This window comes from Acinonyx jubatus, chromosome E4 (assembly GCF_027475565.1).
Source record: "Acinonyx jubatus isolate Ajub_Pintada_27869175 chromosome E4, VMU_Ajub_asm_v1.0, whole genome shotgun sequence".
In the NCBI taxonomy this organism is placed as follows: Eukaryota; Metazoa; Chordata; class Mammalia; order Carnivora; family Felidae; genus Acinonyx; species Acinonyx jubatus.
The window spans coordinates 9805202-9832133 of record NC_069395.1 but is presented as its reverse complement, the minus strand read 5'-3'; the positions used below and the strand labels follow the sequence as shown (position 1 = coordinate 9832133).

General features: G+C 41.6%; 1 protein-coding gene across 1 annotated transcript; it reads right to left on the bottom strand.

The window, feature by feature from the left end:
- Positions 1-860: 860 nt before the first annotated feature.
- On the bottom strand, positions 861-11890 carry LOC106965588 (flavin-containing monooxygenase 5-like). Its single transcript, XM_015061653.3, is given in 7 exon segments — positions 861-1212; positions 2527-2599; positions 4631-4980; positions 6415-6614; positions 7646-7788; positions 9713-9743; positions 11756-11890. Coding segments are annotated over 7 exon segments (1284 nt in total).
- Between the last annotated feature and the right edge of the window lie 15042 nt (positions 11891-26932).

Here is a 26932-nt window from a genome sequence, read left to right as displayed (position 1 = left end):
ACATTCTCCTGAACGATTTTATAGAATTTTGTATGTTTACTGTAGAATTTGTTCCATGTTTGGATAGTTTTAACAGAACACAAATTATGTGCATTTTATGACTTCTATTATTCCTCTGTGGTATTCTCCATCCCCTAAAATACCCTCAGTAATACCTGAAATAACCTGTGTATAAGTAACCTGTTACCTCAATATCCATGATTCTATAGAATGTGACTGTAGAGGAGAAGGTTTCTTTCTTTCTTTTTTTAATGTTTATTTATTTTGAGACAGAGAGAAAGTGTGAGCAGGGGAGGGGCAGAGAGAGGGAGAGAGAGAATCTTAAGGAGGTTCCACACCCAGCATGGGGCCCAACATGGGGCTCCCTCCCACAACCCTGGGATCCTGACCTGAGCTGAAATCAAGTTGGTCGCTTAACTGACTGAGCCACCCAGGGCCCCGAGGAGAAGGCTTCTGATGAGGACATTTGTTCATCGTTAGCTATTCGAGATCATTTGAAGAAATACTTTTTCCCAGCCTGTGCTTTACACGCGAAACCAAGAATTTGCCAATTGCGAATAGCTGACAAACCGTGTGTTTATTATAAAAGGAGGGCCTAGGAGAACTTGGCGTAACTGAGAACATCTGCCATATTATGGAAATTAACTTTTCGCTTCCAAAGCAAAGTTTCATACAACCCACTTCATTTGAACTCTCTGTTGAAGGAATCTCCAATTTTGCCAAAACACTCACACAGAGAGATTTTGGAATTATTCGTTGTACTGGTCTAGTCTGAATTGAGGGATAAATACTTGAACACGCTCAATCTCCTTAATTAGTGTGTGTCACTGTCAGCTCCTAATATACTAAAGATCATAGGATTATCCTTTAATAATGACTAAGGTGAGAACAAAGAGAAGAGTTGCACAGGCGCTTTTAAGCCAAAATGGCACAGAGGATGGAGGCTGGTCACAGATGAGGGTTCGAGTCCTCAGGGGCTTGATGATCCACTCTCTCTGGGTCAGGATGGCTCTCCGGGCCCCAGCCCACTTCCCTGGCCCCTGCAGGCGGTACTGGTAAGGCGTGCATGGGCCAAAGAAAATTTCTATAGCCAGCTTTGGATCCCACAGGAAGATGGAGGGCAGGTTGGGTTTCGCTCCTATTTCAGAGGCAATCTCGTCCCTGTGTTCCACGTATTGCACTCTGCATGTGTCGCGAGGATTATTCAGGAATCTGAAAGCAGAAGGGGAAAAAAACCACAGCCCGAAACCTCAAGTCAGATGACAACCTCCTTCCTTCCAAGCATAATTTCCTCTAAACATCGGTGGACTTTGTGTGAGGGGATAACCCATGGGGGAAAGGACTGACGGCTACGGGTAATTTCTTAGTGGTTCCTTTTCTTTAAAATTTTTCTTGTTTATTTATTTACTTCTGAGAGAGAGAGAGAGAGAGAGAGAGAGAGACAGAGAGAGACAGAGAGAGCACACAAGCAGAGGAGGGGCAGAGAGAGAGGGAGAGAGAGAATCCTGGGCAGGCTCAGCACTTCCAGCACAGAGCCCGACATGGGGCTCAATCCCATGAACCACAAGATCACGACCTGAGCCAAAATCAAGAGTCAGATGCTTAACTGACTGAGCCACCCAGGTGCTCCTCTCAGTGGTTTCTAACAAAATATTCACACACTGTATTTTTCATCCTCAAATCCTTCCCAGAGTCTTGGATGGTAATAGGTGGGTTTCAGAAGATTGTTATTATATTAATGGTATTCTTTTCTTAAATCCTGTACTTTGGCCATTCATTGGATTCTCATTCAGGGTATAGTCTCATTTTGGTAAATTGGTGGGGAATATGAAATTGTACATGCCAGTTATTTAGGTATGTGTGACATTCATTTGATTTTAAGTATTACTAAAATGTAATTCCTGGCCGACCTTTTAAACCAGTTGCTGGATAACTGACTCTTTTTGGGATAAACCCTTTGGTCTTAGAGACAGGCTGTAAACATTCACACTGTAAATTCTCAACAGGTATTTGTTACATAGAAATACCTTACATTTCCCACCTCAGTGGTTGAGAATGATTTTCTATTAAGAAGATTTCATACAACCTATGAGCCTCTGACTTCATGTCAGTATTTTAATTAGATTCTGTAATGATTTGCCAACTCATTTCTCACATTGATTTATCTTTCCAACTCCTTAAAGAAGTAAAACCCTTCATTTCATCTTACATTTTTTTACACTTCGCAGCTCTAAGGCTATGATATGACATAAATTTGTCATTGTATTTATCTAGTGTTACATGAATTTTAAACAAGATTCTAAGGTTTCCATATTGGACTATTCTGTATCCATTCTTCCCATAAATATTCCCTACATTTATATTATGTATTATAATAGGAAGAGATGGCGAAGTTGATAATTTGAGATCTCATCTAGGCAAATAGACTCAGATTGTATGATGAGAAAAATAGAAAGAATCTTTGATAGGCAAACAGCTCCACCTAAACACGTCCAATTGACTTTTACTAAGAAGCAAGTTTCTTACTCTTTTTCAAATTTTTTTCTCTTCCGTCTTATGTCTGCCATCATGCCACTCACCGAAGGTAATTTGTTCAATCCTAGGAAAGAAAGAAGATGAGATTCCAGAAGAAATGAATACCTTGAGGGTCATTTTCGTGGAGAACATCCTAAGTGAGGCAGCACAAGAGTGAGGAAGCTGGATCCAGGAGGTCCTCTTGTGTGCCCTCCACTCATTGTTTCGTCCGATGCAAATGCCTTACAGATGCAAAGACATGTCCTCTAATGAGTTCACATCTTGACTAGCAGACCTCAAAGCCCACAAAGAAGGATGGACTGAAGGGAGTGACACCCAAATGACAAGACAAAAAGTAGCATGCGTGTGCTTCCATTATCAGAGCATTCACTCTGGCTGTCCTTTATTTATTTATTCACATATTTTAAGATGTTTATTTACTTAATTTCTGAGAGATAGAGACAGATAGAGAGAGAGAGAGAGAGACAGAGAGAGCATGAGTGGGGGGAGGGGCGAAGAGAGAGGGAGAGAGAATCCCAAGCAGGCTCTGCATAGGAGAATCCCAAGCAAGGCAGAGCATAGCCTGCCATGAGGCTTGATCCCATGAACTGTGAGATCATGACCTGAGCCCAAATCAAGAGCCGGATGCTTAACATACTAAGCCACTCAGGCTGTCCTTTAAATAGTGAGTTACCCCTGTTCACTTATGTTATGAATTTGTTTACAAATACATATTGTATTTACTAATTAATAGTGACTCAATGTCTCTTGTTTTCATTGGACAAAGATTTATTCTTAATTTTCCATCTTTAAAAAAATTTTTTTTGAATGTTTATTTATTTTTGAGAGAGAGACAGACAGACAGACAGAGCATGAGCAGGGAAGGAACAGAGAGAGAGGGGGAGACACAGAATCTGAAGCAGGTTCCAGGCTTTGAGCTGTCAGCACAGAGCCTGACATGGGGCTCGAACTCACAAACTGTGAGATCATGACCTGAGCTGAAGTTGGATGCTCAACCGACTGAGCCACCCAGGCGCCCCTTAATTTTCCATCTTAACTCATGGGAGACACCTTCCTATAATTCTCCCTCATTTCTTTGATGAGTGACATTCTATATTTTGAGAAACACAGAATGTTCCGGGAAAATATGGGGAACTTTTTAAAGGAGAAACAAATGAGCAGAATTAATACAATGTGATTGACAAAAGGTAGTTTGTGAATCTGTCTTCATCAATTAATTCTCAACCTTAGAATTAATGATATGGAGGAGCTGGGTTTTCTTTCTTTTTCTTTCTTTCTTTCTTTCTTTCTTTCTTTCTTTCTTTCTTTCTTCTTTCTTTCTTTCATTTTTAAGTTTATTCATTCATTTTGAGAGAGAGAATACACAGTGAGGGAGGGGCAGAGAAAGAGGGAAAGAGAGAATCTCAAACAGGCTCTGAGTATGGAGCCCAATGAAGGGCTCGAACCCACAGACCGTGAGATCATGGCCTGAGCTGAAGTCAGATGGTTAGCCGACTGAGCCACCCAGGTATCGCTGGGGGAGCTGGGTTTTAATCCCAGGTTTGTCTTGGTACAGAGCTCTTACTCTTTTAATTGTGCTGTGGTGCTACCCCAGTTACTTGGTGATTCGGCCATAGTTCACATAATTCACATAATTTACCATTCATAATTCTGTGACTCTGCCTGTCCTCTTTTATTTTGAACGTGAGAGGCGAAAAAATGCTCCCTTTAATTTAGGCTCATTCCAGAATTATTCTAGCAACAATTGAGAAGTAACATAGCCATTATTTCCCATCTATACTTTAGGTTGAGCTCTTTCTTCTACTTCCATCACTTCCTCTACTAGGTACTGCCCTAATGTGCTCTGAAGAATTATTTGCCAATAAGTTGTCACTTGATCGTAGCTTAAGGTAATTTTTTAATCTCCATTTTTCATGGGAATCCTAAAGGTTAAATAGCTATCAAACACCGACATAACAAATACGAAGTGGTACAATTTCGGATACTGTAAAGGTTAACTTCACATATGTTTTGCAGCAGAAGACCTTTGCAATGCCTCTGAAATCACCTCTTTGGGTGGTCACCTTTTCCAAATATGCATAAGGTCAGCGCATACCCTTGAATACACGCATGGCCCATCAGCTCTGGAGTTCCGATGTGGAAATGGTGGCTCCCACTGGCTGGAGGATGCCAATGAAAGCTAGTGTTGGTTTCTCTAGTTGAGGGGGGAGGACAAATTTAAACATGGAGTGCTGGCTGTCCAGAACTGTTGCATTGTTTTCCAAAAAGGGAAAAGAGAAACTATATCCTGTGGCAAAAATAACAACATCAAAGTCCTCTTCTGTACCATCTCCAAAGATGGCTGACGTCTCTGTGAACTCCCTAACATCTGCTTTTATCAGAACTCTTCCAGATATTATGTGATTGGGTAGATCATCACCACAAGTAGCTTGATGACTGAGAAGTCTGAAGAATAAAAATTGAAATTCAGGAAAATTAATATGTCTTTTGGGATAGGAGTTGAGCTCAAAAATATTTCAAATATTTTTTGGTTGAACTAAAGAAAAAAATCTTGCATTTTTGTTTTATAAAAAATTTCTTTAAGTCAATACTTCTTCTGAATTGTTTACTGAATAAATATCCTGTACTTATTAGAATGCCAATAGCATTTATTTAATACTTATTATATGCAAAGAGAAGATTTTGCAATGGTATATAAGTTTATGCCAATGATAATATTGACATATAATTTCTTGGAAACCATTTTTGGGGGGAGAGATTTTTTAAAAGCAATTGGTGGAAGTGTTCATACTAGAATAGGAAAATTAGATCATATTCTGATTTCCATTTATTTCGAGAACCTACATACCACTTTTATAAGCTTTACTGACATATTTAATACTCAGTAGTCTCCCTGCTTCTACCCCAGCCTCCCTATAATTTCCCCTCCACTTGGCAACCTGAGGGATCCTTTGAAAACATAGAATTATATCCTGATGGGTTTCTATTTCACCAAAAATGAAATCGAAAGCTATGACCATGCCCTAACCCTAAAAATCCCCCCGTGATCTGGCTCCTGCCTACATCTGTGAATTTATTTCTTACCACTTCCCCTCCCCCAACAGTCTCTACACTGGGTTGGTTCCTTGCTCATTCCATCCAGCCTTTGAACTTGCGTTTCTTCTGCCCAGAATATTCTCATCTTAGACATCCTTTCAGGTATTGCCTCCTCACTTCCTTCAGGTCCCATTCAAATGCTCTCTCATCATATATACATTCCAGAACCACCCCATCTAGAAAAGATTCCTCTCCCCAACTCTTCTTACTGTTTGTTATAGCACATATGACTCCACGTCATTGCATTATCCCCTGGTTGGTTTCTCCCCTACTAGAAAGGAGGTCCAGCTAGAGCTAGGACTCCACCTGACCTTGTCCTTATTCTACTCCCAGTATCCAGAAACATACCTGACCATAGTAGGAACTCAGAAATATTTATTAAATTTATCCACACTGTACACAATCAATTTTTTGTGCTTGCACATTTTTACCTCATAACAGATAGGAGATAGGGATTGCATTTTACCAATGTAAAAAAGAAAGAAAGAAAATACTTAACTACACCAGGGTTAAAAGACAGAGGCAAAATTAGTTTTTTTTTTTTTTTAATGTTTATTTATTTTTTTGAGAGAGACAGAGACAGAGCTTGAGCGGGGGAGGGGCAGAGAGAGAGGGAGACACAGAATCCGAAGCAGGCTCCAGGCTCCGAGCTGTCAGCACAGAGCCCAATGTGGGGCTTGAACCCACGGACAGTGAGATCATGACCTGAGCCGAAGTCGGACACCCAACCGACTGAGCCACCCAGACGCCCCAAAATTAGTTTTTAAAAAACCTAGAACATACCTGTGTTTAGGTAGTAAGCCATAAACGTCATGGTTAAATCGAGCGTTTAATTTATCCTCTGCCCATCTGTTGATTAAGAACGTAGGGTAAAATTTGTTGAGGATGGTCTTAAAACGAGTGAAGAGAACAGTGTCCATGGGCATTCCATTATCCCAGACCCGGTTCCAAATCCACACACCCTGCCTTGTGCTGAGATACACCTGGGAGAGAATGCAGGTAAATGAAATATAGATGCCTCACAGTGTAAGACTTTCCTTTCTCAGTTTTTCAGATGTTCTCATTTGGCTCATGAGAGATGGATAAGAACTCTCTTGCCTTGTTAGCTTGAAGAGTTCCTCTGTCCTCAAAGACAGATAGACAGACAGATACAATCACACACACGCAAACAGACACGTTTGGCTTGTGGCTTATAGTTCCAGAAATCTCCCTCAGCTTTCCTCTGGGTTTCACTCACTATCTCTCTTGCATTTTCCCCAAAGCAGTGTTTGATGCCTGCCATCTCTTACATTGCAGATTCTGGACAAACACAATGATGTAAGATGACTAGAGGTCAACAGATTGACATGTAAGATCCCATCCATCTGCTAATTATGATATTATAGAATTTGGAATACGTACTTGGTTACTATGTATCCCTAGAAATCTAGGTATGGAAAGAATCAGAGTTGGGAGATGTATCAAGTGTCGTATCAGTGAAAAATAAAGGGATTTAAAGTGGTTTTCTGATATAGTTCATTTTTTTTAATATATTTTTTTAACATTTATTTATTTTTGAGAGATACAGAGACAGAGTGCAAGCAGAGGAAGAGTGGAGAGAGAGGGAGACACAGAATCCGAAGCTGAGCTGTCAGCACAGAGCCCAACACGGGGCTCGAACTCATGAATCGTGAGATCATGACCTGAGCTGAAGTCGGTGGCTTAACTGACTGAGCCACCCAGGCGCCCTTGATGTAGTTCATTTTTTTAACTCGTGGCTGTACCAGTGAAGCTGACACTCTCTGGTGAAAATAATATGGCGGTCCCTAAAGTTTGAAATATCGATTTTTATTCAATTCTCATTTTTTAAATGTATTATCAAGATTGCTACCAAGAAAATGAGTGTGAAGAGGTAATTAACAATCAGGATTGAAGCAGTGTGTGGGTACCCACCACACACACTTCATGCAATGCCAACATCTCAGAGGGCAGTGGGCAGGGTGCATCTCAGGAAAGAGAATTTTAGGAAACAAACCTGTGAAGCTACATGACTGAGCTCAATTGCCAAGTCAGCTCCAGAATTTCCAATGCCAACCACAATGATTTTCTTCCCCTGAAATTTCTCTGGACTCCTGTATTCACAGCTGTGGATATATTGACCTTTGAACCTGTTGATTCCTGTGGGCAAGAATAGAGTTACTCAAGCATTGGTCTTTATGTATGTATGTATATATGTTTGTTTGTTTATTTTAAGAAAAGAGGGAGGGGGAAGGGCAGAGAGAGGGAGAGAGAGAATCCCAAGTAGGCTCTGTGCTATAAGCACAGAACCTGATGAGGGGCTTTATCCCATGAATCTTGAGATCATGACCTGAGCCAAAATCAAGTCAGACACTCAACCAACTGAGCCACCCAGGTGCCCCTATATTATTTTTTAAAGCTTATTATTTAATTCAAAGTCCATCCTATTTAAACCTCTCATTTGCTGCTTTACTGATGCTGGCCTGCAGATTGTATCTGCCCAACATCATCAAACAGAATAAATCCTCAAACATTTTTGTTCTAGATCATAAATTCCAAGCTCAAACAAATTATCAGGTTTCTAAACAACTCAGACATCTAATTTCTGCCTCCTTTTTACTTACCTATTCCTTGCCAAGCCTTCATAGGTGAGTTAGGCTCCTATTTAAGTAATGCATCTTCCTTTTCCTTCATCCTTGTTATTTACAATTACTGCTTTGGACTCACTTTCTGTCTTGCTTTCCCAACCCAAGCTTCACCCTTGTCTAGATGTTTCCATCTCAGGCTAGGCCCAGCACACCCTTCCCACCAGCACTACTCACTCTGCTTTACTACTGGGGACAAACACTCCAACATCACCTATAGGATCTGAAGCTAAAATAATGTAGGAACTTAATATTTTTGCCTAAAAATTTCCTCTGACTTAAATAGAAACCTCATATGGCAAAGCCATAAAAGCTGGTTGATTTTGCAGTATTTCATTTCATTTATTTATTTATTAAAAAAAATTTTTTTTAACGTTTATTCATTTTTAAGAGACAGAGAGAATGAGCGGGCTCATCACAAGTGCCCTCCTTAATGCCCATCCCCCATTTAGCCCGTTCCCCCCACCTACCTCCCTCCATCAACCCTCAGTGTGTTCTTTATCATTAAGAATCTCTTAGGGTTTGTCTCCCTGTCTCTTTTTTCCCCCTTTCCATATATTAATTTGTTTTGTTTCTTAAATTCCACATATGAGTGGAATCATTTGGTATTTGTCTTTCTGATTGACTTATTGCACTTAGCAGAATACCCTCCAGTTCCATCCACATTGCTGCAAATGGCAAGGTTTCATTCCTTTTGATGGCTGAGTAATATTCCAGTGTGTGTGTGTGTGTGTGTGTGTGTGTGTGTGTGTGTGTACATATGTTACATCTTTATCCATTCATTAGTTGATGGACATTTGGACTCTTTGCATAGTTTGGCAATTGTTAATAATGCTGCTATAAACATCGGGATGTATGTACTCCTTTGAATCTGAATTTTTGTATCCTTTGGGTAAATACTTAGTAGTGTAATTGTTGGATCATAGGGTGGTTCTATTTTTAACTTTTTAAGGAACTTCCATACTGTTTTCTAGAGTGGCTGCACCAGTTTACATCCCACCAACAATGTAAGAAGGTTCTCCTTTCTTCACATCCTCGCCAACTTGATGATCACTTTAAATGTTTTGATATATATGCTTTTGGCCTCAGTTTCTCAATCTTTCAGAACCTCTATCATCTACTTATCTATATGCATACAGATAGGTATATTGTATTTTAGCACTTTACAATATGTTACGGTTTATAAAGAGTTAAAAAATTTTTTTTAATGTTCATCCATTTTTGAGAGAGAGACAGACAGACAAACAGATAGAGCACAAGCTGGGGAGGGGAGGAGAGAGAGGAGACACAGAATTTGAAGCAGGGTCCAGGGTCCAAGCTGTCGGCACCTAACGCAAGGCTCGAACTCACAAACTGTGAGATCATGACCTGACCCGAAGTTGGACACCCAACCAACCGAGCCACCCAGGCACCCCTAAAGAGTTTTTTATATACATTACCTAATTCAATCTTGTGAAGCACATTATCATGCTAATTTTTCAGGAGTCCACACAGCACATAATATCTGTTATGTGTGTTAGCAACCATTCCTGATTTTTTTTGAAACTAAGGCTAGACACTTAAGTGATTTAAGGCTAAGAAAAGAAATACACCACCACTTAAAATATGTTGTTTTCTCCCGGGAAGAATTTATTATAATCTTAAAATATAGTCATTTTAATATATGTACGCAGAAAACACAATTGGGGAGGAGGTTATTTTTTTCATCTGTTGTATATTATTGGTGAAATAAAGAATCAGTAATACATGTACTATGAATATTCTAAACTTGAATCCAGAAAATATGGAATCTAATTCCTGCTAAATCACATCAACTTTAAGAACAGATCAAAATATGTGTTTTCTCCCTCAAAATGAAGAGTATTGTTTAATAAATGCCATTGTAGTGAACACTCATATATAAAAATATCCCTTCTGAGAAGGATAGCTTCTGCAAATATAAGCAGCATTTTTATGAGTGAAAGCTTAAAAGATGGGTATCAGATGAGATCAGATGACATGATGTGGTATTTTGTGGCATTCTAATGTGGTCCTGGAGATATATCGTTGTCTGGCTTGGATAGGGAACCTGACATCAAATCATTTCTCTGAATCTATTTCTTCGCCTGCAAATAAGTGCTTGCCTCTCTCACGGAGTTATTGTGAAGACCAAATCATGCACAAAAAATGCTTAAAAACCTTACACACCTCAACAAGTGCATATAGTGTGATATGACTAATAGCCTGCGTGCACAGGGTGCTATAGACATCGGGCGTGGAGGCTGGAGAAGCTTTCCTAGAGAGAGGCCTGTATTGATTAAGGTCCAACCAGTAAGATGGAAACTGGGGCACCTGGATGGCTCAGTCAGTTAAGCATCCTACTGTTGGTTTTGGCTCAGGTCATGATCTCAGGGTTCCTGAGTATGAGTCCCGCGTCAGGCTTTGTGCTGACACACGGAGCCTGCTTGGGATTCTCTTTCTGTCTCTCTCTCTCTCTTTGCCCCTCCCCTGCTCACTCTGTCTCTCTCAAAATAAATAAATAAACTTAAAAAAAAAAGAAAGAAAAAGGAACATGGAAACTACTCCCAATACTTGAAACTGGGAATGTAATGGAGGGAATTGTTCTTCCAAAAAAAAAAAAAAAAAAGGATAGACCTAAAAAGCCAACTAGGTGTTGGTGAGACATCCCAGAGATTACCTTTCTTTTATCGCCACATGGCAACCTCGGAGGTCGCATGGTCAAGGGGCATAACTCTAAGTTGGAAAAGAACCGCTTAGTCACATCAGACTATGATGCGGGACAGAAACCGTTATTGTGCTAAGTCCTGGAGATTTCAGAGTTTGTCTGTGGGACAGTTAGTGTTAGCTGCCCTTACTAGCACATATATATTATTAGGATGAAGATCAAAATCTACAGATAGATCAAGCATTAGCATGTATGTGGTAGCTGAAAGCCAAGGTGGGGTGATAAGGAAGAATCCCAAGGGACTTGCAAAAAGTAAAGGACCAGAGGATCGAGAATAGAACCAGAATCAGCCACGTTGAGAGGCCAAGTGGAAAACTATCGCGTTGGAAAAGGAGAGAGAAAAGAGAGTGAAATCACGGAAGCCAGGGACAAGCGGTTTTTAAACTGAGTTGGTTTTTGACACTTTCAGATCCCCTTAAGAAAGCAAGAAAACTCAACACAGGAAGTCCATCTGACTTCCTGAGATGGAAGATGGTAACAGCCGTGAGAGCAGTTTTCTGGGAGGGCTTGTATGCCCACTAGGTAATGCTGGTGGAACTTCAGGAAGTTAGACTCTGTAAGGAGGAAGGACCGTTGGAGCATCATCCTTGGGGGAAGGAAGGATTGGGATTCGACGCACAGGTGTAGGCACTATTAAAAATAACAATTATTACGCTGGTAGTTGAGGATAAGTTACTGCTGATATCTTTGCATTCCTACTTCCAGATATGGAAAAGATGTCATCACACATGCGGTGACATAGTCTATTCAGACTTACCTGGTATCTCCACAGTCCTCCAATGTCATTGGTTCCTTCAAAGCAGGTGGGCTCCAATCCCTCCTCCAGACAGATCTTAATGGCCCCTAATCCACTGACCCCAGCACCAATCACCGCAATTCTCTTTCCTGGCATTGTTCCCTGTATCAGGGAATTTATTAGTAGAAAATCAGATTTTTCCTGTCATGGAATTTTCTTCTACAGTTCAACATCATTAGGTTTTTTTTTTCTTTCTAAAATTGCAAGTAATGCATTTAAGTAATGTCCTACTCAAAGCTGCTATCCAATTCAAAGGTTCTCTGAGCGACAGAAAACCCTACCTCACACAAGACTTTCTCATTTTCAAGTACAAAGTAGATTGCATAAAAAAAGTTTTGGGGGACCCTGGGTGCCTCAGTCGGTTAAGCATCCGACTCTTGATTTCAGCTCAGGACAGGTCAAAGATGGAACCCCTCGTGGGCTGAAGATTCTCTCTCGCTGTCCCTCTGCCCCTCCCCTGATCGTGCGTGCACATGTGCACTCTCTCTCTCTCTCTCTCTCTCAAAAAAAAATTGATTCCTAAAGTTACACACACACACACACACACACACCTCCATATACAGATTTTGCACAAACTGACTTTTAACTCCTTCTGCTACTACGATCTGCTTGCCAAAACACTCATGTCGGTGACTTTTGCACAATTTACTTTTGATTTAAGCCAGAAAATGCCCACTTTTGCCCTGTGATAGGGTTTGAAGTGGGTGGGAAAAAGAAAACTCCAACAGAGCATTTCATCAAGTAAGTATCGCTCATCTCACTGTTCTTGGGGCAGAGTGCAAGCTACATACATGTAAACGTTCTTCACAAAAGTAGTCCAACTGCCTTCATCCTGAAGATTAATGTTCTGCCATTTTCTCATTCACTAAACATTTACTGGTATCTACTCTGTTGCAGATATGACTTCAGTTGGGCAGATACAGCAGTGAACAGATCTAACATAGTTCCTTGAGAACATTCCAATGATGTAGAGAATAAACAAGGGAGTAAATAAATAGTAAGCTGGATGATGATACACACTATGGAGAAAAATGAAGCAGGGTAGGGGCTGTGGGGAATACAGGAGGCAGGCTATTGTTTTCTACAACACGGTCAGGGAAGGGCTCCCTGATGACACTGAAGCAGGAAGTGGGGGACCAAACCCACCTGTAGGCATCTGAAAGAGAATTCCAAGCAGAGAGTCTGAGGCAGAAACATGCTGGACATTTTTGAAGAAAATCAAGCGAAGCTTTGTGAGTGGGTGCCAGAAGGGTAGAGGGTACAATGAGGTTGGAGATGAAGTATTAGGCGTCAGTGTCAGGGTCAGGATCAGGGTCAGGGATCAGATCAGGCAGTGCACTTTTCAACGGATGGAGCAAAGAAAATATACGGGCAATATCAACAGGTATTCAGAAATGCCACTTATCTGTAAGTGACTCTGAGGACACCACTCTCCTCACCCTGTCTGCTCTATGAGCTTGCTCTGTCCTCTGCTACTCAGTTGAAACATGAGGAGATAGAATTTTCTTCCTTCCTTCCTACTTCCTTTCCTTTCCTTCCCTCCGTCCCTCTTCCTGCCTGCCTTCCTTCCTTCCTTCCTCCCCCCCTTCCTTTCTAAAATAGTTTTTTAAAACCTTTTTTATTTTTATTTTTTTATTTTATTTATTTATTTTTTAACATTTATTTATTTTTGAGACAGAGAGAGACAGAGCATGAACAGGGGAGGGGCAGAGAGAGAGGGGGACACAGAATCGGAAGCTGGCTCCAGGCTCTGAGCCATCAGCCCAGAGCCTGACGTGGGGCTTGAACTCACGGACCATGAGATCGTGACCTGAGCTGAAGTCGGACGCTTAACCGACTGAGCCACCCAGGCGCCCCCTTAAAACCTTTTTTAAAAAAGTTTATTTATTTATTCTGAGAGAAAGAAAGAGAGAGAAATTGCGAGCAAGCAGGGAAGGGGCAGAGAAAGAGAGAGAGAGGTTGAATCCCAAGCAGGCTCCACAATGTCAGCGCAGAGCCTGATGTGGGGGTTGAACTGCAAGATCATGACCTGAGGTGAAACTAGAGTCAGACGCTGAACCAACTGAGCCACCCAGGTACCCCTGAAATACAGTTTCCTTAGGAGAGGTCTCCTTAACTCTCTGGTGATTTCCTCCCTGTATCTTTGCTCTTTAGCTGAAATTCTCTCTGAAAGAAAAGCTGAATTTCTCTCTGAAAGAAAAACTGAAAGGAATTCTGTACTGCATTTTAAAAAAGTTTTTAAAAAATGTTTATTTTTGAGAGAGAGAGAGAAAGTGGAGGAGGGGCAGACAGAGAGGGAGACACAGAATCGGAAGCAGGCTCCAGGCTCTGAGCTGTCAGCACAGAGCCCGATGTGGGGCTTGAACCATGAACTGTGAGATCATGACCTGAGCCAAAGTCGGACACTTAACGGACTGAGCCACCCAGGTGCCCCAGGAATTCTGTACTACATTTTAATACGTTTCTATTACAGTGGATTCGAGCTGCTATTAAAATATGAGACTGTTTTTTAATCTGGAGTTCCTTGGTAAATTCTTTTAAATTAAGGCTTATTAACATAACCCTGTACCATTGGATGTGTTGCTACTACTTGAAAATGTATCCAGAGGCTACAAGCAATGAGTTTACCCAGTGACAGCAGCTAGTCCTTAAATAATCCCCCCGAGTACACCAGTTAACGCATAGATTTTCCATGCACTTCGCAGGATTGTAATATCAGCCAACACCCTAGATCACAAAGTAGCAGAAGGAGTCTATATTAACAAAGAAATTGCTACCAACAGAAATACATAGACAATGAATGTTGCATTTAATAATTTGAAAAGTGAACCCAAATACTCAGTGTCCATGTGTTTAATGCCAAGGCTATTATGTTTCATTGGGACATATACATTTGTTTGAAAAATCACCTTTCAAATATCAAAATTATCCGGTCACTTTTCTCCAGGGTAGTTGATTTCCTTGGCTGCTGAAATAAAAGGCTATTAGCATGTGCAGTCTGTGTTTAGTGTGTTGTAGGTGTCTCCTTGATCATTTATATGCTGTTGCTTCTTCAGCAGCTCCCCTTGACCTCCAGTGCCCAGTCACCTCTGTCTATTTATCCCCTCATCTGAAACAAACTCAAATTAAATCTCAGTTGGCAAAATCTCTCTCCATACGTATAGCCAACACTGACCTCAACCTGTCTTCTTCCTCACTGGAAATGGTAATGAGTTGCTCTTTGGATAAATTCTTAGTCCATTTTTCCTTCCCTTGTGAATATTCCAATGAGCCATTTTTTTTAATTGCACATATAGAACACAACGATATTTTTCTAATCATGCACTTATATGGCACAAAATAAAACATTTAAAATCTCATTAAGCCCCAATTTCTTTGAGGAAATAAAGGTCATAAAACTAACCTGTCACAAGAAGGAAAATAACAGCAGATTTGCTCTTGAAGTTTCCTGGTGCCAGGGTGAAGAAATGGGCTCTGAATCCTTGTCTCCTATGAAGACTACTAACTTCTTCTTTGCTCTTTTCTATACTGAGGAGCCCGTCAAGGTGAGTTTTATGCGATGGCTAATTTGCAAAAACTCCTCCTCTTGTCTCTCCCCCTTCCACCTGGATTCTAAAGTTGGGATTCGGGTAAGAAACTGTCATGATGTCAAATTTTTCTAAACATAGTGATTGTGTTGGTTTCACAAAGTCTGATTAAATCAAAGGTAAGAAGGAGCCTGGAAGCAAGTTCATCTAGACAGTATACAGTTTGGAAATTGATCTATAGTGAAACTCAGCAAACATGGGGAAACATTTCATCTCCTGGGATGATAGATAATTAATTTACACATATTTCTTCTTTTTAATTAATTAATTTTTATCGATTTATTTTTATTTTTAACTTTTTTTCTAACTATAATTTATGGTCAAGTTAGCTAATATACAATGTATACAGTGTGCTCTTGGTTTCAGGAGTAGCTCCCATGATTTATTGTTTACCTACAACACCCAGTGCTCATTACAATAGCCACATTGTGGAAAGAGCCCAAATGTCCATCAACTGATGAACATTTGATGTGGTTTATATATACAATGGACCTAGTTTTTGTTTTAGAGAGAGAAAGAATGTGGGCAGAGAAGGGGGGCAGAGGGAGAGAGAGAGAGAGAGAGAGAGAGAGAGAGAGAGAGAGAGAGAGAATATCAAGCAGAGTCCACACTCAGCATGGAGCTCAATGCAGGCTTGATCCCACCATCTTGGGATAATGACCTGAGCAGAAATCAAGAGTCTCACACTAAACTTACTGAGCCACCCAGGTGCCCCGAATACAAATGCATTTCATTTGATAGAGGATCATCACCAAATTTAGAATAGGGAATGGGAGCCATTGACCAAAAATATAACTCGTACATAATTTTGTACCCATTTCTGACATTTCTTTAAGGTAAATTCCTACAACTGCAATGGCTGAGTCAAAGGGCATTTGAAGAAGTTTTTCAGATCTTTGATGTATTGGTTCTAATAAAGATTCAAGCGGTTTCATTATAATTTAAAATGTTTGAAGATACCCTTTCCTTCCTCCTTGTTAATTACATAAATATTCCATTTTCTTAATGAAATCTGCCATTCTTTGAATATCAGTGAGTCTAAACTCTGTTCGTTTATTTTTGGTCCATTTGTATTTTTCTTCACTGAGTTTGATGGATGTCATTTTTACATGTTTCTATTCTTCCTGTTGAAAGAAATCTTTAAAAAAATTTTTTTAAACTTTTATTCATTTTAGAGACACAGAGAGAGACAGAGCGCAAGTGGGGCGTGGGCAGAGAGGGAGGGAGACATAGAATCCGAAGCAGGCTCCAGGCTGCAAGCTGTCAGCGCGGAGCCTGATGCGGGGCTCAAACTCGTGAGCTATGAGATCATAACCCGAGCCAAAGTCAGATGCTTAACTGACTGAGCCACTCAGGCACCCAAGATAATTATACAGATTTCTAATTTCATCTATTGCCGTAATGGATTATATTAGTAGATTTCCCAATTGAACCATATATGCATTTCCCCATTAAATCTTACTTGGTCATGGTATACTAGTATTAAAAAATCTAAAAATCTAAAAATCTAAATCTAAGAATACTAGTATTAAAAAATCCCTCTTGAGGGAGTGGGAGGCCACTAAACTTCCCAATGAACTCAGGAGCTGTGGATCTGGGATCTTGACCATGAGATCCCTGCACCTGTGTTATTGTTGTTACTCCTTGGCCATTTCCCAGAATGAACAATTTCAAAACAAGTAAAAAAGATCTAATTTACTTTTTTGAAGGCCCCATATCATGCTCTGCGGTTAAGGGACCCCTAGAAATAAAAAGGGTATTAACAGATCTAAAACAGAAAGCAAGGGAAGGAAATCTTTGAGTGGGTAGAAAGAAGCAGACAGAGTGTTTGCCTAGGGTTGTTCTCAAACATAACCAAGTGGGGACCCACTTGGTATCAGACATACAGTGAAATTCTATCAAATGAGTTTAGAAACCACAAGTTTGAGGACACACAATGAATGAAATGCTGAAGTCCGTAAATCCTCCACCTGCCTTGTTCTAAGCATTTCGTTTGGCTCGTGTCCTTAGTCAGAAATACAACTTCTGGGGCACCTGGGTGGCTCAGTCAGTTGAGCATCAGACTTTGGCTCAGGTCGTGATCTTGCTGTTTGTGAGTTCGAGCCACCGTCAGGCTCTGTGCTGACAGCTCGGAGCCTGGTACTTGCTTCAGATGCTGTGTTTCCCTCTCTCTCTGTCTCTCCCCTGCTTGTGCTCGCTCTCTCTCTCTCTCAAAAAATAAATGAACATTAAAAAAAATTAAAAAAAAACCCACAACTTCTGAATTGCCTTATAGCAAGCACATCTAATTATGGGAGGGGTTCTAAGAACTGAACCTACCTAAGATTCCTACAGTCATGTTCTCAGGTGCTGACTTAGTTTTGCTTTATAACTGATGAAAAATGGATTGGAAGCTTATATAATACAATAAAGTTCTCTAATAAAATTTTGCCTTCTATTTCATGGTAATGAATTGTGACATTATAACACATCTTAATAACTTTGTGGTAAATCTTATTAGTCCTTTAAAATCATTGCCAGTATTTCTTCAGTTAATTAAAATCAGCGAGTCTATTTAATGGGCAATGTGATTACTATAATTAATTAGGAACAGACAAGGTAAAAAGTCTCTGAACTAGAGGTTTCAAGATTTTGTGGAATCAGGGAAGGTAAAGTCTCTAAAATCAACATTTTCAATTGCTTTGTGACTTTCTTTTCTTTAAAAAAATTTTTTTTAAATGTTTATTTATTTCTGAGACAGAGGGAGACAGCACATGAGTGTGGGAGGAGCAGAGAGAGAGGGAGACACAGAATCCGAAACAGGCTCCAGGCTCCAAGCTGTCAGCACAGAGCCCGCTGTGGGGCTTGAACTCACAAACCTTGAGATCATGACCTGAGCTGAAGTCAGTCGCTCAACTGACTGAGCCACCCAGGCGCCCCTGCTTTGTGACTTTCTGAAGTGCAAGCAGAAAGGTAAAACTGGCAGCTAAACTTCTTCTTGTATCTTAAGTAATTAATTTACACACACACACACACACACACACACACACGTATATAGACACATTTTGACTGTAAAGTTATAATTTATAGATAATTGATAGTCATGTTATGCATTGTACCTTAAAGACTGCTAAATCCATCTATTAAATGTTCCAGCGAAAAGCAAAGACCCACAACGAAGCAGCTGGAAACTCTGTACGCAGGAAAAGCACTGAACTTTTCAGAAGAATTGTTCATCTCTCTATTTGCTGCTATTATCTGTGTGAGTCTGAGCAATGCCTCTTTTTTTTTAAAGTATAAAGTAGGCATGATAATATGTGAAACGAACCTCACAGAATTATGGTATGGTTTAGATAAAAAGCTACACTTAAAGATATTTTCAAAAGCAGAACATAAACTACAAATTTGTTTTTTATTATTTAGAATGTTACCTATTTTGGTGGTTTTCATACCTAGTTGAGCATCAGAATCACTAAAGAACTTAAATAAATGCTGAACATCTTTCTGGGCTTCACTTTATATTTACTAAAGCAGACTGTCTTGGGGGAGAAATGAAAAATCAATATTTTTATGAAGCTACCAAGTTGTTTACAGATTTATATCACATAAAACAGCACCTGCCATATCTCAGATACTTTGAATGGTAGGCAATTTCTCCACATTTGGTATCTCATTTAGACCTCACAAGAGTTCTGGAAGTAGGCATTTTTATCCCCACTTTATACAGATGAGGAAAAATTAAATAATACACCCAAAGTCCTCTGGGCGTATAATTGTTATGTGCATAACACATTATTATGGCATAATTGTTATGTGGCAGAAACATCATTAGAAACCTAAGACTGTCAGGAGGCAAAATCTTTGCCAGTGGTTTCCAACTTTCAGGTGTTCGTGGCACCTTTGAGGACTAGAATTTCTAAAATGATACTGGAAAAGATGAAAGGACTTAATAAATCGAGGCAAGCCATGGCTGGAGTGTCACAGTGGCCTTTTAAGCAGGCACGTGTCACTTGGCTGTCCATCGACAGTGCAATGCTGTCGCAGCAGAATGTCACTGCCTAACTGAAACTGCATGTTCCACGGGACGTGTGACCATGTTTCTTGGGTGCTGACTCCCTGTTGCACTGTGCTTTTCATTTCTAAGTGCATGAAAATTCTCAATGTCTATCTGATCTTCATGGCCCCAAAGATATAGGTTCTTAGTTTGACAAAAATTAATTTTGCACATTCGCCAAAATTTGACGCACGCTGAAAGGTCCGCAGACCATATTTCTTCCACTAAAGCATGCCTCCTACCTATTTAAGACAGGTGTTTTTTGTGTGTGGTTTGGGGGTGGGTGGTGGTAGTGATGTCAAATTCTTTCTTATGCTAAACATAAACTTATACTTACGGTCTAACATAGACTGTCTGTTATCCCCATTTAACATGTGCCATTTTGCTTTATTTGAACTTAGACTTTTTCCCCCATTCTGAACACATTTAATACTTTAAAAGGCATTTCTGAGGCACCTGGGTGGCTCAGTCAGTTGAGCATCCGACTTCGGCTCAGGTCATGATCTCGCAGTCCGTGAGTTCGAGCCCCGCGTCGGGCTCTGTGCTGACAGCTCGGAGCCTGGAACCTGCTTCGGATTCTGTGTCTCCCTCTCTCTCTGTCCCTCCCCCGCTCATCCTCTATCTCTCTCTCTGTCAAAAATAAATAAAACATTAAAAAAAATAAAATAAAATAAAAGGCATGTCTGTGAAGAGTTTGAATGTGTGAGATTCTGGTCTGCTTTAGAAACAGGGCAACATTCCAAGTTGTGATATTTGAAAGACTGTTACACAAGACCCTGGGACCCCTCACAAGGAAAGCCATGTCCCTGAGATGTACATTAGGTTAGAGAGGGAGCTCTTTGCCCAGAAATTTGGGCAAACTTTTCTTTAATCTTCTTGTCTCCTGCCTTAATATATAAAGAACCTTTTTTTTTTTCTTTTTTTGCCTCCTCCTAGTATTTTTTGCTGTTTTTTTGAAAAGGTACTTCCAAAAGTTTCTTACTTTTCTTAAAAACTGACTTCAAAACTGTACCATGTAAGATATTTCTGTAGCATGGATTATTACAGTATTTTGTATTGTGTTTTTTTAATAAAAATTTTTTTATGTTTATTTTTGAGAGAGAGGGTGGGACAGGGAGAGAGGGAGACACAGAATCTGAAGCAGGCTCCAGGCTCTGAGCTGTCAGCACAGAGCCTGACGCGGGGCTCGAACCCACCAGCTGTGAGATCATTACCTGAGCCAAAGTCGGACGCTTAACTGCCTGTGCCACCCAGGAGCCCCGAGTATTAATGTTTTGATTTAGTTTCGGTTGGGGAGAACTATCATTTACTGAGCATTAACTATGTGCCAAGCATTGTGAATAAGCGCTTTGAAAACATAATCTCATTTAATCCTCACAAAAAGCATATTTCCATTTCATAGACAAGGAAACAGGCTCAAAGGAGATTAATTGTCCAGCAAATGGTAGAACCGGAATGGAAACCCTTAATTATTTAACTTCAAATTCCCTACTTGTCACTCTGATTTAGCAGCCCCTTTTTTAATGCGTGTGTTGGTTTTAGATAAATGGCCACAAATTCTTTGATATTTCTCCTACTGAGAGGTGAAAAGCACCAGAAATGATAAATATAGAGATAAATATAAAAGGCATTTTTGTAATTAAATTATACCTCTAAAAGATAATACATTGTTGGGGCACCTGGGGGGCTCAGTTGGTTATGTGTCTAACTCTTAATTTTGGCTCAGGTCATGATCTCCCAGTTCGTGAATTTGAGCCCTGCATCAGGTTCTGTGCTGACAGTATGGAGTCTGCTGGGGGTTCTCTCTCTCTCCCTCTCTCTCTGCCCCTCCCGTGCTTGTGCTCTCTCTTTTTCTCAAAATAAATAATTAAAAAAATTAAAAGATAACACAAGGTTGAAGGCAAAATAAATAGCAATGTAGTGTGAGGATTAAAATATACGTAGAAGTAAAATGTATGACACAAAGAACAAAGGACAGAGGGGGGACAATAGAGTACACGGGGTTATATATGTACCACAAATATTATTTGAGAGGGCAGGAAGTTAAAATATGTTTTATAAACTCTGGAACAGCCTCTGAAACAAAACAGAACAAAAGAGATTGAACAAAATACTCACAAATATTTTTTACGTGTTGCAAGCAATCATTCTGTATTTACAAAAAAAGGCTGGATTAAATTTAATAATAAGGCTGAATTTTAAAAAGCTGCAGAGGAAGATTTTTAAAGCTTTCCACTTTCGGATTTGGCTTCTAGTTAGGAAGTAACCTCAGCGACAGTCAGAGGCAAAAGATTTTGGAGACCCTACCCATTTCTCAAACCCTCCTCTCACCCCGGGCTGCCCCAGCGGTTCATCACTTGCATAGATGGTATGTAATCCAGGTGTGTGTGCGTGTGTGAACTGTTCTACTGAGGGCAGCATCTCTCCTTTGTCCATTGCTGTGTCACACGTGCCTGCATGGTGGGTATACAATAGTATTTGATGATTTACCGACTGGAAGTATTAGAACCTTTCGGAGAAGCAGGCAGGTGAACACCGAAGTCAATCTTTGCATCTGGGTGAGTGAATGACAATAAAACATTCCACCATTTGTGGCCTGGTATTTAAAAGCCCCACTCTGATGATAAACATCTCGCCTTTTGGTGATCCTGGATGAGAATGCTTACCCAACAGCTCTCAAGACTTTTGAGTGTGCCTGCTCTTGGCTTAGCCAAACTAACCCTGATCGTCCACACATTTGACATCTTTCCTTGGATCCCAGCTGTCCTCAGCTCAACAACTAAACCTCATTTCCTTATTCTTCCTTTAAAATTGGAAGTGGAGGGGCGCCTGGGTGGCTTAGTTGGTTAAGCATCCGACTTTGGCTCAGGTCATGATCTCACAGTCTTTGGGTTTGAGCCCCGTGTTGGGTTATGTGCTGACAGCTCAGAGCCTGCAGCCTGCTTCCCATTCTGTGTCTCCCTCTCTCTGCCACCCGCCCTCCTCATGTTCTGTCTCTGTCTCTGTCTCTCTCTAAAAAATAAATAAACATTAAAAAAAAAAAAGATTGGAAATGGAAGTATGGGGAAAGATATGCCAGGCAAATATAAGCCAATGTTTTTCGAGCCTTCCGAGATTGCCATGCAAAGAGTATACTAAAAAAGAGGTGGTGTCCTGGTCCCTTGTTACTTAGAGTGACCTGAGGACCAGCGGCATCTACATCTTCTCCGTGCATTTAGCCCCGAAACCTGCATTTAACCAGGTCCCCATATTAAAATGTGAGAATCCCTACCTTTCCTGCAGTTTGTGGCCAGAGGCAAATGGGGACGATTTGTCACCAGACTGGAGACTCCAAAAGTCACTTGTTACAAAGCTTTCCAGTGGCTCCCCATCTCACCAAGAATAAGTGAGGCTCCTTACTATGGGCCTTATCTACCTAATGAACAAGCTGAACTAAATAATTGCCACAAACATGGTATTTTAGCGTTTTTTATTCTCTAAATCTCTGTCCCTGAAACCGTCTCCGGGTTTTACTCTCCACGTCTTTGCTTCAAAATGTTTCTTCGTTCATTCACCTGTTCTACATGCAGTGATTACTGGATTCTGTGGCCCAAGCCCTCCCCACATTCACAGAATTCCATTTCCCTAAGTGCGGGAGGGTCGTCCTCGTTGCTCTGCACGTGTGTCGCAAGGGTCTGACGTGACCAGATCATCCTCAGTCTCGGAGATGAGCTTGAGACATGAAGCACGGAAGAGCCCCCCACGGGGCATCGAGGCCTGTCCGCTCTCACACACTTTCTGGACCTGCTCTCGGCTTTCCTTCCTTCTCAGGCCAGTGGTGGAGACAAAACTGACCACATCGTTGCGACATTAGGTATTGGGCTCTCGTCTACACGATCTCACGTACCCCAGTCTGTCCTCTGGGGGCTTTCCCGAGCAGGGCCCCTCAGTCATCCGATCAGCAAGGCTTCACTGCAGGCCCACTGTGTGCTGCTATGCAGGTGTCCCTGAAGCATCAGGAATGACCCAGCACGGTCCCCGCTCCAGAGAGCCTCTGCTCTAGTCGGGAGACAGACATTAGGCAATAATTGTAGTGCCGTAGGTCACAGGCAGGAACACAAATCCATATGAGGAATGGAAGCGACCAGAGAAAAGGGAATTTATGACTCCGAGGCAGGTAAGGGCAGAGAAGTTTTCTCAGAACAGACACTAGCTAGGGGCGCCTGGGTGGCTCAGTCTGTGAAGCATCCGACTCTTGGTTTCGGCTCAGGTCATGATCTCATGGTTTGTGGGTTCGAGCGTCGTGTCAGGCTCTGCGTTGACAGTTCGGAGCCTGCTTGGGATTATCTCCTCCTCTCTCTCTGCCCCTCTCCAACTTGTTCTCTCTCTCGCTTTCAAAATGAATAAATAAACATAAAAAAAAGTGCAAGTGCGTGGAGCTGTCCTGCAATGTAGAGTGAAGGGGCCCTCGTGGCTCCAGGTCCTGAGGGGAGGGCACCTGCTGTGCACGAGTCCTCCTACCCACAGAGAGGTACCACCGGGGGCTTTCAGATAAGACGGTGCTATGGTGCTATAAGATTTTGGGTTTTGCAAAGATTATGCCGTAAAGAGTGGGGAAACTATCAAGGCAGGAAAACCGGCCAACTAGCATCTAAGGAGTTGTGCTGTCATGAAGGCACTGACAGAGTCTGCAGATAAAATGGATGTTTAGGAGGTAAAGATACTGAGTGAGCTCAGTGGATGATGGAGTGAGTGGTGAGGGAGAGGCAGGCATCCGCTGACGGGCAGAACTTGGGTTTGGCCGCTGGCTCCATGGTGACACCCCCAGCCCCTGGCCTCTGTTTGGACACTTGGGTCAACAGTGACCGCCCTGCTGAGGTGAATGATATGACTGCCTTCACTTATTTTCTTCTCTCCAGTCCACATTCAAGGGCAGGGATCTTCTCTTACTAACCAGGGCTTGCCCAGGGTCTGGCCCACAGACTATGCTCAACTATTGCTTATAGACTTGAGTGAATAAAGGAGCTCTTAAAACAGACAGACGCATAGAGAATCAGAGAATGTTACAGTAAGGATGTTTGTGGAGATCGTTTGGTTCAGCCCATGAATTATACTGATGAAGAAATAGGCCCAAAGAAATAAAGAGAAAGGGAGACTGGGTGCTGGGTAAGTTTGGGGTGGGGGGTGGGGGATAATGAATTCAGTTTGGGTCGTAGTTACATTCGTGAGGCCCATGGTGTATCTAGACCCCACATCCAGTGCACTGTTGGAAGGTAAAGCTCAGGAGAGGGGTTGAGTCTACACTACAGGCTTGGGTTGCAGATCTTACAGAGCCCAGGGCAGGGAATGCTCTCATGACCCCATGAGACCTACCCCATGAGATGAAGTTAGGGGTCAGGACGGCTGTGGGGCATGTAAGCGAAATCAGCTTAGCACAGTAGGAGGCAGCACAGCAAGTTACTTACCCTTCCCATGCCTCAGTTTGCCTGGCTGAGTGTGTACCTACTTCACAGGGTTGTCATGAGTTTAAATGAGTGAATATTCACTAAGCCCTCAGGGCAGTGCCTGGCATGGAGGAAGCTCGGGCTAAGCGTGAGAAGGGATATATAGACACTACATTTGATGCTGGACAGATGGACACGAGCTCTGAAAAATAAGCAAACTAGGTATGATGAGAAAAGGAGGAGGAAATCAGGCAGGATCTGAGGGGGAGTTTAAAGGGGGTGGGAGATGCAAATGTGAAAGGGCTTTGGCAACTGGAAGCTCCTGGGTGATGCTACAACTGCTCCGGAGGAGGGTCAGGGAGACAAGGGGTAGGCGGAGGAGTGAGTTGCTTGGTGGGCAAGAAGTGGGCAGGGCATCTGGGTGGCTGGGTCCGTTAAGCGCCCGACTCTTGATCTCGGCTCAGGTCATGATCTCACGGTTCATGAGTTTGTGTCCTGCAGAGGGCTCTGTGCTGACGGCGCTGAGGTTCTCTCTCTCCTCTCTCTGCCCCTCCTCAGCTTGTGCTCTCTCTCTCTCTCTCTCTCTCTCTCTCTCTCTCTCTCTCTGTGTTTCTCAAAACAAATAAACTTAAAAAAAGAAGTGGGCAGGTGGCTGAGAGGGAGGCTGTGCAGGGGCGCGGAGGAACCTGAACCAGCCCCTTCTCCATCCCAGAGTCCCCAGGCGTGAAGTGAAGGCGCCTCACTCCTACCTGCTCTGGTGGCCTCATCGTTTTCTCTTCTTATGACTGACATTCCACGGTGATCGAGTTCTTTTTTAACTTAGGAATGGCACCTGAATTAGCTCATGATATGCTCTTTAAAGCTTGTTTTGAGTTTATGGAGATGGGTGTTGTCAAGGGCTGGTGTGGTTTTTAATTTACAAAACGTTGCCAACGTACGATTTCACGTGTGACGGTTGGAAACGTGGATTGCAGGGTATTTTCACTTCTGCTCAATGAAACAGATCCAGAAGGATGGCATGATTTTTCTCCAAGTCACAAAAGGAGGAACCCATGACTTTAATCCAAGGCTGCTGGCAGGAAACCCAACGCCTCCCAGTTTATGGGAACAACTGGGGTGGGTGCCAGAAAACTGGTTTAGAATTAGGTCTTTAAAGAACGTAGTTTCTATTTATGAAAAACACCTATGGGGGCGCCTGGGTGGCTCTGTCAGTTGAGCGTCTAACTCTTGATTTCAGCTAAGGTCATTATCCCAGGGTCATGGGCATCGGGCTCTGTGCTGACAGAGCAGAGCCTGCTTAGGACACTCTCTCTCTCTCTCCCTCTCTCTCTCTCTCTCTCTCTGCCCCACCCTCTCTCTCTCAAAATAAATAAACATTTTTAAAAAAATGTGTCGACAAAAAATGTCTTCTATCTATTTCTCTAAATCATGGTGTTTTTGTTTTTGTTTTTAACCATGTTTTTTTTCTCCTACAGTAGGACATAATCTAACCTAAGATTTTTTTTGTTTGGAGAAATAAACTTGTTGTTGTTGTTGTAATCTTCTGACTTCTTCTATGGTGGTAGAACATTTCTTAAAACCATCAATTTTATTTTGTTAGATTGATGTGATAGATGATTTCAAAGCACTTTTGCTTGCATTATTCATTTGACTCTTCCAGCTGCTCTTTGAGAATGGTAAAACAGGGTGATGAATTCTGTTTTACAGGTGAGAATCTCCTGTTAGAAAGACACCCCTATGTTTATAGCAGCGCTATCAACAATAGCCACATTATGGAAAGAGCCCAAATATCCATCGACTGATGAATGGATAAAGATGTGGTTTATATCTACAATGGAATATTACTCAGTGATCGAAAAGAGTGAAATCTCACCATTTGTAACAACGGGGATGGAACCAGAGAGTATTACGCTAAGTGAAATACATCAGAGAAAGACAAATATCATATGGCTTCACTCATCTGTGGAATTTAAGAAACAAAACAGATGAACATATGGGAAGGGAAGGAAAAATAAGGTAAAAATAGAGAGGGATGCAAGCTCTCTTAAATACAGAGAACAAGCTGAGAGTTGTTGGAAGGGAGATGGGTGGGGGG